The sequence below is a fragment of the Scyliorhinus canicula genome, chromosome 7, assembly GCF_902713615.1.
Source record: "Scyliorhinus canicula chromosome 7, sScyCan1.1, whole genome shotgun sequence".
In the NCBI taxonomy this organism is placed as follows: Eukaryota; Metazoa; Chordata; class Chondrichthyes; order Carcharhiniformes; family Scyliorhinidae; genus Scyliorhinus; species Scyliorhinus canicula.
In genome coordinates, this window is record NC_052152.1 from 122,383,051 (window position 1) to 122,399,552 (window position 16,502).

The 16,502-nt window shown below is 49.4% G+C and overlaps 1 protein-coding gene across 1 annotated transcript in view; it reads left to right on the forward strand.

Annotated features, from left to right (window-relative positions):
- Nucleotides 1-16,502, forward strand: part of phex (phosphate regulating endopeptidase homolog, X-linked) — a 371,262-nt gene that overhangs the window by 243,238 nt on the left and 111,522 nt on the right. The window contains exons 15-16 of the mRNA XM_038802848.1: nucleotides 3,305-3,408; nucleotides 6,813-6,871. Of these exons, the coding sequence (XP_038658776.1) occupies nucleotides 3,305-3,408; nucleotides 6,813-6,871 (163 nt within the window). The remainder of the gene's footprint in view (nucleotides 1-3,304; nucleotides 3,409-6,812; nucleotides 6,872-16,502) is intronic.

Sequence of the window (16,502 nt, forward strand, 5' to 3'; positions counted from 1 at the left end):
GAAGATCACAGCCCTGGTTGCTGTATGAGTATCGTTATAGCGGGGCTTTTAGATAGAGGTCAATAGCCACGACAGCAGTGAGTTGCCCCTGCTGCCTGGGAGCCAAGTCCCAAGCCAATCCGGCGTCTCAAAAATGTCGGGAATTGTCGAGTGTGCCAGGATGAAGGGTCGAGCACACTGCCCAGGTATCTGATGCAGAGGTGAATTATATGGACCTGATGGTCACATATCAGCTTCCCATTTATCGAGTAGAACCCCTTTCGGCTTGTGTAGAGCAGCCTGGCATTTGTAGGTGCTCATAGAGGGATATGCATCCTGTCAATCACCCCCTGGACCCGGGGCATCGCATCAATAATGGTGAACCCCGCTGCCCGGGCATCCTGGTGGGTTCAGTCCACATTGAAGTGGATGTATTGAGCCGCCTGGGCATATAGGGCCTCCGTGACGGCCCGGATGCAGCTGTTTACCAGGGCCTGTGAGATCCCATATACATCACCACTCGGCGCCTGGAAGGACCGTGTTGTGTAAGGTTCAGAGCAACTGTCACCCTGACGGCCAAGGGGGCGTGTCCCCCCCCCCCCATACCCCCGCGGTGCCAATTGTGCCATCATCTGGCAGATACGCCGTACTGTCTCTCTGCTCAGCCGGAGTCTTCCGTGGCATGCCCGGTCCGGCAGGTCCTCAAATGATAGGTGCTGCCGATACACACAAAGCCTCATGCGGCGCCTCCTTGCCTCGCTTGCCATCCTGGGCAGTTCCCTCCTGTTGATCTGTGGCACGCGCTGCTGCTATATGCTTTTCTGCTGCAGCTTCCTCCTCCTTGAGCAGCTCCAGCTCGTACAGCAGCAGGGCATCCCCCAAGGCTGCAGCGACTAGCAGGAAGGCCACCATTGCTGGTTGAAGTCCAATATCCATTGTCTGCAACGGGTGAAATGCATGGCTATATGGTGGCCCCGGTTGGCACTGCGGGCTCTTTCCCCCCCCATGTCTCCCACCCACCCACGCCCCCCCCCCCCCCCCCCCCCCCCCCCCCCCCGGCAATTGTCACACCTCTGGTCGTGCCAGTGGCTGGCACTATGGGGGCCTCTAGCCCAGGCGCCTGACCCTGATTCCAGGGCTGGTTACTCCCTCCGCCAGGGGTATGCACCGCGGCCCCCATAGGGGCTACTGTGGGCATTGTCCTGGGTGTGCCGCCGGTGGGTGGTGGCCAGATAGGGGTGTATGGGATTCAGGGATGGGGGGGTGGGACACGCATACAGCTGGCCTCACTCTGCAAAACCAGGGACCAAGGTGGGTGGTCGGTGGGTTGTGCTGCAAGATGGCTGCCTTGCAGGCCGTGGTAATGATGGTCCGTGCCTGGACACCATCCCAGTCCTATGGGGGGTCACCTTGGCCACTCGGCCCATTCCCCGTCACGACCCCTCCCCGGCCCTGGCAGAGCTCCCTGCTCCACGACTAATGTCCAGCTCGGCAACCCACAGTCACGCCTCTTTGTGTCCTACTTCCTCACTCTCCCCCTCATTAGCCATGACGTCGGTTTCACTATTTTAAAAGCACAAATGAAACGCGCCATCGGGAACTCGGCCGAACACAGGAGGATAATCGCAGCGGCCCCGGAGAATACCAGGTCAGGCCCACTAATGATATGTAAATGGTGTTTACTGTACATGCGTTCTGGTATGCCAGGATCTGTCCTGTTTTGACGGGAATCGGGAACACTATCGGAGCTGTGCTGCTTTGATGGAAATCAGGAAGACTATCTGGACTTGCTGTTTTGATGGGAATCAGGAACACTATCGGGACTGCGCTGTTTAGATGGGAATAGGGAATACTGTCAGAGCTGTCCTGTTTATACGGGAATAGGGAATACTGTCGGAGCTGTCCTGTTTAGATTGGAATAGAGAATACTGTCAGAGCTGTCCTGTTTATATGGGAATAGGGAATACTGTTGGAGCTGTCCTGTTTATATGGGAATAGGGAATACCGTCGGAGCTGACCTGTTTAGATGGGAATAGGCAATACTGTTGGAGCTGTCCTGTTTAGATGGGAATAGGGAATACTGTCAGAGCTGTCCTGTTTATATGGGAATAGGGAATACTGTCGGAGCTGTCCTGTTTATATGGGAATAGGGAATACCGTCGGAGCTGACCTGTTTAGATGGGAATAGGGAATATTTTCGGAGCTGCCCTGTTTAGATGGGAATAGGGAATACTATTGGAGATGCCCTGTTTAGATGGGAATAGGGAACACTGTCGGAGCTGTCCTGTTTATATGGGAATAGGGAATACTGTCGGAGTTGTCCTGTTTATATGGTAATAGGGAATACCGTCGGAGCTGTCCTGTTTAGATGGGAATAGGGAATACTGTCAGAGTTTTCTTGTTTAGATGGGAATAGGGAATACTTTCGGATCAGTCCTGTTTATATGGGAATAGGGAATAACATCGGAGTTGTCCTGTTTAGATGGGAATAGGGAATACTATCGGAGCTGCCCTGTTTAGATGGGAATAGGGAATACTGTCGGAGCTGTCCTGTTTATATGGGAGTAGGGAATACTGTCGGAGTTGTCCTGTTTATATGGTAATAGGGAATACCATTGGAGCTGTCCTGTTTAGATGGGAATAGGGAATACTTTCGGAGCTGCCCTGTTTAGATGGGAATAGGGAATACTATCGGAGCTGCCCTGTTTAGATGGGAATAGGGAATACTGTCGGAGTTGTCCTGTTTATATGGTAATAGGGAATACCATTGGAGCTGTCCTGTTTAGATGGGAATAGGGAATACTTTCGGAGCTGCCCTGTTTAGATGGAAATAGGGAATACTATCGGAGCTGCCCTGTTTAGATGGTAATAGAGAATACCGTCGGAGCTGTCCTGTTTAGATGGGAATAGGGAATATTGTCAGAGTTTTCTTGTTTAGATGGGAATAGGGAATACTTTCGGAGCTGCCCTGTTTAGATGGGAATAGGGAATACTATCGGAGCTGCCCTGTTTAGATGGGAATAGGGAATACTGTTGGAGCTGTCCTGTTTAGATGGGAATAGGGAATACTGTCAGAGTTTTCTTGTTTAGATGGGAATAGGGAATACTTTCGGAGCTGCCCTGTTTAGATGGGAATAGGGAATACTGTTGGAGCTGTCCTGTTTAGATGGGAATAGGGAATACTATCGGAGCAGTCCTGTTTAGATGAGAATAGGGAATAATACTATCGGAGCGTCCTGTTTAGATGGGAATAGGGAATTCTATCGGAGCTGTCCTGTGTTGCTGTTTGGAAGTTGTTGACTCACTTTCTCTCTTTCGCACGCAGCTGAATATTTCGAGAACTGACTACTTTGAAAATGTGCTGCAGTCTCTGAGTTTCTATTCCCAGGCGGGTTTCGCCCACTTAAGGACACGTGTTTCAAAGACAGAGTGAGTGTGTAAATGCCGCTATTTTGTTGTTCATTTGATATTTCTTCCAGCAGGAACAACGCTCACCGACGTGATCATGTGGTTTGTTTTTATAAATTTAGAGTACCCAATTCATTTTTTCCAATTAAGGGGTAATTAAGTGTGGCCAATCCACCTAGCCTGCATATAAGAACATAAGAACTAGGAGCAGGAGTAGGCCATCTGGCCCCTCGAGCCTGCTCCGCCATTCAATGAGATCATGGCTGATCTTTTGTGGACTCAGCTCCACTTTCCGGCCCGAACACCATAACCCTCACGCAGACACGGGGAGAATGTGCAAACTCCACATGGACAGTGACCCAGAGCCGGGATCGAACCTGGGACCTCAGCGCCGTGAGGCAGCAGGACTAACCTTTTGCGCCACCGTGCTGCCCTGATCATGTGGTATTGAGCAAAAGAACGCGCGCAGGCTGTGACCCAACAATCCTCAGATTATAGACCTAGCGAGAGAACCGGGATCACATCCCGCTGGGAGCTCCAATACTTTGGAATATGGAGAGTCAGAGCTCGGCACCATGTTTGTCACAATAGGCCCCCTTTCAGGTCCTCAGCCAAACTAGCTAACCACAGGGCAGAGCTAATATTCAGCAAAATGATAGGATCATTCTTTGGAAGGTGGCTGAGAGAATATACATTAGTAATAGTTTTTAAATGTCCCTGGCCCCTTGAGTCGGACAGTAGGTCCAATTAGGATGGTGGAAATGCTATTTGTTGAATCTTGACCCTGGTGAAGTACTCCCGTCAGCTGTACACTGTTATTTTCTGTGATATATGGCACCTTGTCTCAATGAAAAAGCAATGGGGGAAGGGGAAGGGGAGAAGATGAAATATGAGCGCAAGCTAGCTAGTAATATAAAAGAAGATAGGAAGAGTTTTTTTCAATATATAAAAGGTAAGAGAGAGGCAAAAATAGACATTGGACCACTGGAAAACGTGGCTGGAGAAGTAATAATAGGAAACAAAGAAATGGCAGAAGAACTGAATAGTTACTTTGCATCAGTCTTCACGGTGGAAGACACCAGTGGGATGCCCGAGCTACAGGAGAACTAGGGGGTAGAGGTGAGTGCAGTAACCATTACTAAGGAGAAGGTTCTGAGGAAACTGAAAGGTCTGAAGGTGGATAAATCCCCTGGACCGGATGGACTTCACTCCAAGGTTCTGAAAGAGATAGCTGAGGAGATTGTGGAGGCATTGGTGATGATCTTTCAGCAATCACTGGAGGCAGGATGTCTCCCAGAGGACCGGAAAGTGGCTAATGTAACACCCCTGTTTAAGAAGGGAGGGAGGCAGAAAATGGGAAATTATAGGTCGATTAGCCTGATTTTGGTCATTGGTAAAATATTAGAGTCCATTATTAAAGATGAGATTGCGGAGTACTTGGAAGTGCACGATAAAACAGGACTGAGTCAGCACGGCTTCGTGAAGGGGAGGTCATGTCTGACAAATCTGTTAGAGTTCTTTGAGGAGGTAACAAGGAAGTTAGGCAAAGGAGAACAAGTGGACATGATTTATTTAGATTTCCAGAAGGCCTTTGACAAGGTGCCGCATAGGAGATTGTTAAATAGATTAAGAGCCCATGGTGTTAAGAGTAAGATCCTGGCATGGGTAGAGGATTGGCTGACTGGCAGAAGGCAGAGAGTGGGGATAAAGGGGTCTTTTTCAGGATGGCAGCCAGTGACTAGTGGTGTGCCTCAGGGGTCTGTGCTGGGACCACAACTTTTTACAATATACATTAATGATCTGGAAGAAGGAACTGAAGGCACTGTTGCTAAGTTTGCAGATGATACAAAGCTCTGGCCCGGGATTCTCCGAGCCCATGCGGTTTACGTGGCGCTGGTTGGGGGCCGTTGTAAGAGGCCCCTGCGGATTTCTCGCCGCCGTGGTTCTAACATGGTTCCATCCGGCGGGAGCTCGGACCCGCGGCCGGGGTGGTGTCCTGGTGGGGGGTGGGGGGGCGATCCGGGGTGGTCCTCCACGATGGCCAGGCTAGCAATCGGGGGCCACTGATCGGTGGGCATGCGCGATCTGGGGGGGGGGGGGCTGCCTTCTTCTTTCGCACCAGCCCGCTCCGTGAATCCGCCTTGTTGCACGGACCTGGCGTGGAAGCGGCCGCCACACGCATGTGCGGACCCACGGCTGGCAGTGCAGGGCCGCGTATCAATGCCTGCGCTGCATGCAGCACTCCGGTGCCATGTGGCCCCCTGTGGGCCACGGAATTGCTGGACCAGGAGGCCCGTTGACACTGGCGTGAAACAGACAGGTAATGGAGGCATAGACTATTTTCCAAATGGGGAAATGCTTAGGAAATCAGAAGCAAAAAGGGACTTGGGAGTCCTTGTTCAAGATTCTCTTAAGGTTAATGTGCAGGTTCAGTTGGCAGTTAGGACGGCAAATGCAATGTTAGCATTCATGTCGAGAGCGCTAGAATACAAGATCAGGGATGTACTTCTGAGGCTGTATAAGGCTCTGGTCAGTCCACATTTGGAGTATTGTGAGCAGTTTTGGGCCCCATATCGAAGGAAGGATGTGCCGGCCTTGGAAAAGGTCCAGAGGATGTTCACAAGAATGATCCCTGGAATAAACAGTTTGTCGTATGAGGAACGTTTGAGGACTCTGGGACTGTACTCGTTGGAGTTTAGAAAGAGGAGGGGATCTTATTAAAATGTACAGGATACTGCAAGGCCTGGATAGAGTGGACGTGGAGAGGATGTTTCCACTTGTAGGAAAAACTAGAACCAGACAACACCATCTCAGTCTAAAGCGATGATCCTTTCAAACAGAGATGAGGAGGAATTTCTTCAGCCAGAGGATGGTTAATCTGTGGAACTCTTTGCCCCAGAAGGTTGTGGAGGCTAAATCACTGAATGTCTTTAAGACAGAGATGGATAGGAATAGGGAATACTGTTGGACTTTAACCTGGTGTTGTAAGACTTCTTACTGTGCTCACTCCAGTCCAACGCCAGCATCTCCACATTATATTAAGAGCATAAGACATAGGAGCAGAATTAGGCCACTCGGCCCATCGAGTCTGCTCCGCTATTCAATCATGGCTGATATTTTTCTCATCCCCATTCTCCTGCCTTCTCATCCCCATTCTCAGCATTCACCTGAGGAAGGAGCAGTGCTCCGAAAATGAGTGTTTGAAACAAACCTGTTGGACTTTAACTTGGTGTTGCAAGACTTTTTACTGTGCTCTTAATATAGCTGAAGGCAATTCCACTCAGAATATTAATGACTGTGCTCGACTATTTAGCTCTTTTTTCAACACCTCATTCAACGAGTTATATGTACTGAGCTACTGAGAAATGCAGAGAATGTTGTTTAGTCAGTGATTTATCTAGTCTGATCATATCCTTTCTGTTTAGATGGTTCACCAATCCCACCACAGTTAATGCCTTCTACTCACCCACAACTAATCAGATACGTAAGTATTTTGTTTGACTTTCATTTTTGTGGTTGGATGAAGCTGCACTTTTTATTGACTACTGTTGAGTGAATATGTAACTAAGTGATGTGAACTGGGTTGTGTTCAATGCAGTCAGATGAGATTTCCCCTGGCATCCTAATGGGAAAGTTCCTTCAATCTCTGAGCTTCACATTGCCATTCTGGAAGACTATGTTTCCATGAGTACTTCAGAGGTATTTTTGTGCGAAATCAGACCCAAGATCCAATGGTTCTTCTCCTGCCATCTGGGGCAGGAGATTAGATAGCATGGGTATTGGTGAAAAAGAAAGACTCACATTTGGGCAGCACAGTAGCACAAGTGGATAGCACTGTGGCTTCACAGCGCCAGGGTCCCAGGTTCGATTCCCCGCTGCGTCACTGTCTGTGCGGAGTCTGCACCGTCTCTCCGTGTCTGCGTGGGTTTCCTCCGGGTGCTCCGGTTTCCTCCCAAAGACGTGCAGGTTAGGTGGATTGGCTATGATAAATTGCCCTTAGTGACCAAAAAAGGTTAGGAGGGGTTATTGAGTTACGGGGATAGGGTGGAAGCGAGGACTTAAAGTGGGTCGGTGCAGACTCGATGGGCCGAATGGCCTCCTTCTGCACTATATGTTCTATATGAAGCCTTCTTCAGGCTTGAGCTGTTCCAAAGTGATCAACAGCAAATAAAATTGTTTCTTTTAAGTATAGGCATTGATATGTATTTTTTTCTTTGTCCTTTAATGGGATGTGGGCATTATGGTGTCCATTCGTAATTGCCCTTGAACTGAGTGACGTGCTGAGCCATTTCAAAGAGCATCACATTGCTGTGGCTCTGAAGTCATATGTAGGCCATGTAAGGACGGCAGTTTTCCTTCCCTAAAGGACATTAGTGAACCAGATGGGTTTTTACAACAAAGTACTGACACTCAGTACAGACCTTCCGACAATGCAGCACTCCCTTGGTACAGAGCCTCTCACAATGCAGCATTCCCTCAGTACTAACCCTCTAACACTGCAGCACTCCCTCATTACTGACCCTCTGACAGTGCAGCACTCCCTCAGTACTGACCCTCTGACAGTGCAGCACTCCCTCAGTACTCACCCTCCGACAGTGCTGCACTCCCTCAGTACTGACCCTCTGACAGTGCAGCACTCCCTCAGTACTGACCCTCTGACACTGCAGCACTCCCTCAGTACTGACCCTCTGACACTACAGCACTCCCTCAGTACTGACCCTCTGACAGTGCAGCACTCCCTCAGTACTCACCCTCCGACAGTGCTGCACTCCCTCAGTACTGACCCTCTGACAGTGCAGCACTCCCTCAGTACTGACCCTCTGACACTGCAGCACTCCCTCAGTACTGACCCTCTGTCAGTGCAGCATTCCCTCAGTACTGACCCTCTGACAGTGCAGCATTCCCTCAGTACTCACCCTCTGTCAATGCAGCACTCCCTCAGTACTGACCCTCTGTCAATGCAGCACTCCCCCAGTAGTCAATCTCTGAGAGTGCAGCACTCCCTCAGTACTGACCCTCTGTCAATGCAGCACTCCCTCAGTACTGACCCTCTGTCAATGCAGCACTCCCTCATTACTGACCCTCTGACAGTGCAGCACTCCCTCAGTACTCACCCTCCGACAGTGTTGCACTCCCTCAGTACTGACCCTCTGACAGTGCAGCACTCCCTCAGTACTGACCCTCTGACACTGCAGCACTCCCTCAGTACTGACCCTCTGACAGTGCAGCACTCCCTCAGCACTGACCCTCTGACAGTATAGCACTCCCTCAGTACTCACCCTCCGACAGTGCTGCACTCCCTCAGTACTGACCCTCTGACAGTGCAGCACTCCCTCAGTACTGACCCTCTAACGGTGCAGCACTCCCTCAGTACTCACCCTCCGACAGTGCTGCACTCCCTCAGTACTGACCCTCTGTCAATGCAGCACTCCCCCAGTAGTCAATCTCTGAGAGTGCAGCACTCCCTCAGTACTGACCCTCTGACAGTGCAGCACTCCCTCAGTACTCACCCTCCGACAGTGTTGCACTCCCTCAGTACTGACCCTCTGACAGTGCAGCACTCCCTCAGTACTGACCCTCTGACACTGCAGCACTCCCTCAGTACTGACCCTCTGACACTGCAGCACTCCCTCAGTACTGACCCTCTGACAGTGCGGCACTCCTTCAGTACTGACCCTCTGACACTGCAGCACTCCCTCAGTACTGACCTTCTAACAATGCAGCACTCCCTCATTACTGACCCTCTGACAGTGCAGCACTCCCTCAGCACTGACCCTCTGACAGTATAGCACTCCCTCAGTACTGACCCTCTAACAGTGCAGCACTCCCTCATTACTGACCCTCTGACACTGCAGCACTCCCTCAGTACTGACCCTCTGACACTACAGCACTCCCTCAGTACTGACCCTCTGACACTGCAGCACTCCCTCAGTACTGACCCTCTGTCAATGCAGCACTCCCTCAGTACTGACCCTCTGTCAATGCAGCACTCCCTCATTACTGACCCTCTGACAGTGCAGCACTCCCTCAGTACTGACCCTCTGACAGTGCAGCACTCCCTCAGTACTGACCCTCTGACAGTGTGGCACTCCCTCAGTACTGACCCTCTGACAGTGCAGCACTCCCTCAGTACAGACCCTCTGACAGTGCAGCACTCCCTCAGTACTGACCCTCTGACACTGCAGCACTCCCTCTGGCACTATTCCTGTCGCAAATGATGACAGAAAAATCAAAGCCAAAGGCTCAGCAATCTCTTCCCTGGCTTCCCAGAGAATCCTAGGATAAATCCCATCAGGCCCCGGGGACTTATCTATTTTCACCTTGTCCAGAATTGCCAACACTTCTTCCCTACGCACCTCCATGCCATCTATTCTAATAGCCTGGGTCTCAGCATTCTCCTCCACAACATTATCTTTTTCCTGAGTGAATACTGGTTTAGCTCACTCAGCTAAATCGCTGGCTTTTAAAGCAGACCAAGCAGGTCAGCAGCACGGTTCGATTCCCGTACCAGCCTCCCCGGACAGGCGCCGGAATGTGGCGACTAGGGGCTTTTCACAGTAACTTCATTGAAGCCTACTCGTGACAATAAGCGATTTTCATTTTCATTTAATTTACTGACGAAAAGTATTCATTTAGTATCTCGCTTATCTCCTCAGCCTCCACACACAACTTCCCACCACTGTCCTTGACTGGCCCTACTCTTACCCTAGTCATTCTTTTATTCCTGACATACCTATAGAAAGCTTTTGGGTTTTCCTTGATCCTACCTGCCAAAGACTTCTCATGTCCCCTCCTTGCTCGTCTCAGCTCTCTCTTTAGATCCTTCCTCGCTTCCTTGTAACTATCTGACGCCCCAACTGAAACTTCATGCCTCATCTTCACATAGGCCTCCTTCTTCCTCTTAACAACAGATTCCACTTCTTTGGTAAACCACGGTTCCCTCGCTCGACCCCTTCCTCCCTGCCTGACTGGTACGTACTTATCAAGAACACGCAATAGCTGTTCCTTGAACAAGCTCCATATATCCAGTGTGCCCAACCCTTGCAGCCTACTTCTCCAACCTACACATCCTAAGTCATGTCTGATGGCATCATAATTGCCCTTCCCCCAGCTATAACTCTTGCCCTGCGGGGTATACTTATCCCTTTCCATCACTAACGTAAAGGTCACCGAATTGTGGTCACTGTCTCCAAAGTGCTCACCTACCTCCAGATCTAACACCTGGCCTGGTTCATTACCCAAAAACAAATCCAATGTGGCCTCGCCTCTTGTTGGCCTGTCAACATATTGTGTCAGGAAACCCTCCTGCACACATTGTACAAAGAACGACCCATCTAATGTACTCGAACTATATCTTTTCCAGTCAATATTTGGAAAGTTAAAGTCTCCCATAACAACTACCCTGTTACTTTCGCTCTTTTCCAGAATCATCTTCGCCATCCTTTCCTCTACATCCCTAGAACTATTAGGTGGCCTATAGAAAACTCCCAACAGGGTGACCTCTCCTTTCCTGTTTCTAACCTCAGCCCATACTACCTCGGAAGAAGAGTCCCCATCTAGCATCCTTTCCGCCACCGTAATACTGTCCTTGACTAGCAGCGCCACACCTCCCCCTCTTTTGTCCCCTTCTCTGAGCTTACTAAAACACCTAAACCCCGGAACCTGCAACAACCATTCCTGTCCCTGCTCTATCCATGTCTCTGAAATGGCCACAACGTCGAAGTCCCAGGTACCAACCCATGCTGCCAGTTCCCCTACCTTATTTCGTATACTCCTGGCATTGAAGTAGACACACTTCAAACCACCTACCTGAACACTGGCACCCTTCTGCGAAGTCAAATCTGTGCTCCTGACCTCTATACTCTCAATCTCCCTTACCCCAAAACTACAATCCAGGTTCCCATGCCCCTGCTGAATTAGTTTAAACCCCCCCCAAAGAGCACTAACAAATCTCCCCCCCCAGGTGCCCCTCAGGTTCAGATGTAGACCATCCTGTTGTTCCCCCAGTTTGCGTTGTGCTTCACTGGAACATTGCAGCAGGCCAAGAACAGACATGTGGGCATGGGAGCAGGGTCTTTTGTTAAAATGTCAAGCGACAGGAAGGTCAGGGCCTTTGGGTAATGAACCAGGCCAGGTGTTAGATCTGGAGGTAGGTGAGCACTTTGGAAACAGTGACCACAATTCGGTGACCTTTACGTTAGTGATGGAAAGGGATAAGTATACCCCGCAGGGCAAGAGTTATAGCTGGGGGAAGGGCAATTATGATGCCATTAGACATGACTTAGGATGTGTTGGTTGGAGAAGTAGGCTGCAAGGGTTGGGCACACTGGATATGTGGAGCTTGTTCAAGGAACAGCTATTGCATGTTCTTGATAAGTACGTACCAGTCAGGCAGGGAGGAAGGGGTCGAGCGAGGGAACCGTGGTTTACCAAAGAAGTGGAATCTCTTGTTAAGAGGAAGAAGGAGGCCTATGTGAAGATGAGGCATGAAGTTTCAGTTGGGGCGTCTGATAGTTACGAGGAAGCGAGGAAGGATCTAAAGAGAGAGCTGAGACGAGCAAGGAGGGGACATGAGAAGTCTTTGGCAGGTAGGATCAAGGAAAACCCAAAAGCTTTCTATAGGTATGTCAGGAATAAAAGAATGACTAGGGTAAGAGTAGGGCCAGTCAAGGACAGTGGTGGGAAGTTGTGTGTGGAGGCTGAGGAGATAAGCGAGATGCTAAATGAATACTTTTCGTCAGTATTCACTCAAGAAAAAGATAATATTGTGGAGGAGAATGCTGAGACCCAGGCTATTAGAATAGATGGCATTGAGGTGCGTAGGGAAGAAGTGTTGGCAATTCTGGACAAGGTGAAAATAGATAAGTCCCCGGGGCCGGATGGGATTTATCCTAGGATTCTCTGGGAAGCCAGGGAAGAGATTGCTGAGCCTTTGGCTTTGATTTTTCTGTCATCATTGGCTACAGGAATAGTGCCAGAGGACTGGAGGATAGCAAATGTGGTCCCTTTGTTCAAGAAGGGGAGTAGAGATAACCCCGGTAACTATAGGCCGGTGAGCCTAACGTCTGTGGTGGGTAAGGTCTTGGAGAGGATTATAAAAGATACGATTTATAATCATCTAGATAGGAATAATATGATTAGGGATAGTCAGCATGGTTTTGTGAAGGGAAGGTCATGCCTCACAAACCTTATCGAGTTCTTTGAGAAGGTGACTGAACAGGTAGACGAGGGTAGAGTAGTTGATGTGGTGTATATGGATTTCATCAGTAAAGCGTTTGATAAGGTTCCCCACGGTCGGCTATTGCAGAAAATACGGAGGCTGGGGATTGAGGGTGATTTAGAGATGTGGATCAGAAATTGGCTAGTTGAAAGAAGACAGAGAGTGGTAGTTGATGGGAAATGTTCAGAATGGAGTTCAGTTACGAGTGGCGTACCACAAGGATCTGTTCTGGGGCCATTGCTGTTTGTCATTTTTATAAATGACCTAGAGGAGGGCGCAGAAGGATGGGTGAGTAAATTTGCAGACGACACTAAAGTCGGTGGAGTTGTAGACAGTGCGGAAGGATGTTGCAGGTTACAGAGTGACATAGATAAGCTGCAGAGCTGGGCTGAGAGGTGGCAAATGGAGTTTAATGTGGAGAAGTGTGAGGTGATTCACTTTGGAAAGAATAACAGGAATGCGGAATATTTGGCTAATGGTAAAATTCTTGGTAGTGTGGATGAGCAGAGGGATCTCGGTGTCCATGTACATAGATCCCTGAAAGTTGCCACCCAGGTTGATAGGGTTGTGAAGAAGGCCTATGGTGTGTTGGCCTTTATTGGTAGAGGGATTGAGTTCCGGAGCCATGAGGTCATGTTGCAGTTGTACAAAACTCTAGTACGGCCGCATTTGGAGTATTGCGTACAGTTCTGGTCGCCTCATTATAGGAAGGACGTGGAAGCCTTGGAACGGGTGCAGAGGAGATTTACCAGGATGTTGCCTGGTATGGAGGGAAAATCTTATGAGGAAAGGCTGATGGACTTGTGGTTGTTTTCATTAGAGAGAAGAAGGTTAAGAGGTGACTTAATAGAGGCATACAAAATGATCAGAGGGTTAGATAGGGTGGACAGCGAGAGCCTTCTCCCGCGGATGGAGGTGGCTAGCACGAGGGGACATAGCCTTAAATTGAGGGGTAATAGATATAGGACAGAGGTCAGAGGTGGGTTTTTTATGCAAAGAGTGGTGAGGCCGTGGAATGCCCTGCCTGCAACAGTAGTGAACTCGCCAACACTGAGGGCATTTAAAAGTTTATTGGATAAGCATATGGATGATAAGGGCATAGTGTAGGTTAGATGGCCTTTAGTTTTTTTTTCCATGTCGGTGCAACATCGAGGGCCGAAGGGCCTGTACTGCGCTGTATCGTTCTATGTTCTAATGTGCGCAGACCGAAGTTGCTCAGCAAAGTGATCACCCAGTCTGCCTTTGGTCTCTCCGATATAGAGGAGACCACATTGGGAGCAGCGAATGCAACAGACCAGATTGGAAGAGATGCAAGTGAAACGCTGCTTAACCTGGAATGAGTGTTTTGGGTGGGATGTTAAGCATGAAAGAGGTAAAAAGGCAGGTGTTACACCTTCTGCGACTGCATGGGTGATGGGAGAGGCACTGGGTATGGTGGAGGAGTGGACTAGGTTATCTCGGATGGAATGGTCTCTGCGGAATGCTGACAGAGGAAGTGAAGAGAAGATGTGTTTGGCGAAAATGGCAGAGGATTATGCTTTGCATACGGAGGCTGGTGGGATGAAATGTGAGAACGAAGGGGACTCTATCCTTGTTCTAGGAGGGAGAGGACGCGGAGAGGGTAGTGGCGCGGGAGATGGACTGCACACTGTTGAGGGCCCTGTCAACAACGTTAGGTGGGAAATCACAATTGAGGAACAATAATATGTCGAAGAATAATAGTAATAATAATAAGCCAATGCGTGTCCAGGTGTGGGATCTTCCCTAACACTGCCCCTAATAAAATCCATGTCGTCCCAATTCGGGGCATAAATACCAGGACTATAGGCATCCCCTCCAACTTTCCACTGATCATCACATATCTATCCCCCGGATCGGTCACAATGCTCCCCACCTCGAAAGCTAACTTCTTATTAACCATCTCTGCCATCCCACTTGACTTCATATCCATTCAAGTGGAACACTTGCCCCACCCATCCCTTCCTCTGCCTCATCTGATTTCCCAACTTTACGTGCACCTCCTGCAAAAACACAACGTCCGCCGTCAGACAACTCAACTGCGTGAACATACATGACCCATTTAACCGGCCCATTCAGCCCTCTCACATTCCACGTGACCAGCCTGATCAGGGGGCTCCTTGCACCCCTCCCCTGCCGATCAGCCATATCCCTTTTTATGTCCACTGTGGTCATTCCTCTCAACAATAAGTATACCACTTTGGATACTGTTGGGGGGGATTACCTAGCAGGGGTAGGCTGCAGTGACCGAGTCTCTGGCATGAGGTCCGGCTCTGGAGCTCAGAAGGGAGGGGGGAAGATTAGGAGAGCACTAGTTATAGGGGACTCAATAGTTAGAGGTACAGACAGGCGGTTCTGTGGGCACGGGCGAGACTCACGGATGGTTTGCTGCCTCCCAGGTGCCAGGGCCCATGACCCTGGAGATTAGGAGAGAGTGCAGTTGAAAATGTGGCTGCAGGAATGGTGTAGGAGGGAGGGCTTCAGGTATTTGGATAATTGGAGCGCATTTTGGGGAAGGTGGGACCTGTACAAGCAGGACGGGTTGCATCTGAACCAGGGGGGCACCAATATCCTGGGAGGGAGGTTTTCTAGTACTCTTCGGGAGGGTTTAAACTAATTTGGCAGGGGGCTGGCAAAAACGAGCTGTAGTCCAGAAGCCAGTGTTGAGATTAGTGAGGTACTGAGGAGGGTATCACGGTCGCAGGAGTGTACCAGCAGACAGAAAGGTGGGTTGAAGTGTGTCTACTTCAATGCAAGGAGCATCCGGAATAAGTAAGGTGAACTTGGAGCATGGATTGGTACTTGGGACTACGATGTTGTGGCCATCCGGATTTGTAGTGCAGCAACTATGGTAGCTGATGTTCAGGTCATCAATGCGTGTAGCAAGGCAGTGGGGAAGGTAACACTGACAAAGGAGAGTACTTGCAGGCACGGAGATGGGTTGAAGTGTGTATACTTCAACGCAAGAAGTATCAGGAAAAAGGTGGGTGAACTTAAGGCATGGATCGGTACTTTGGACTACGATGTGGTGGCCATCACGAAAACTTGGATAGAAGAGGGGCAGAAATGGTTGTTGGAGGTTCCTGGTTATAGATGTTTCAATAAGATTAGGGAGGGTGGTAAAAGAGGTGGGGGGTGGCATTGTTAATGAGAGATAGTATAACTGCTGCAGAAAGGCAGTTCGAGGAGGATCTGCCTACTGAGGTAGTCTGGGTTGAAGTCAGAAATAGGAAAGGAACAGTCATCTTGTTGGGAGTTTTCTATAGGCCTCCCAGTAGCAGCAGAGATGTGGAGGAACAGATTGGGAAACTGATTTTGGAAAGGTGCAGAAGTCACTTCCCAAATATTGAGTGGAAACTCTTTAGATCAAATAGTTTGGATGGGGTGGTGTTTGTGCAGTGTGTCCAGGAAGCTTTTCTAACACAGTATGTAGATTGTCCGACCAGAGGGGAGGCCATATTGGATTTGGTACTTGGTAATGAACCAGGGCAAGTGATAGATTTGTTAGTGGGGGAGCATTTTGGAGATAGTGACCACAATTCTGTGACTTTTACTTTCGTAATGGAGAGGGATAGGTGCGCACAACAGGGCAAGGTTTACAATTTGGGGAAGGGTAAATACGATGCTGTCAGACAAGAACTGAAGTGCATAAGTTGGGAACAAAGGCTGTCAGCGAAGGACACAATTGAAATGTGGAACTTGTTCAAGGAACAGATACTACGTGTCCTTGATATGTATGTCCCTGTCAGGCAGGAAAGATATGGTCGAGTGAGGGAACCATGGTTGACAAGAGAGGTTGAATGTCTTGTTAAGTGAGGGAACCATGGTTGACAAGAGAGGTTGAATGTCTTGTTAAGAGGAAGAAGGAGACTTATGT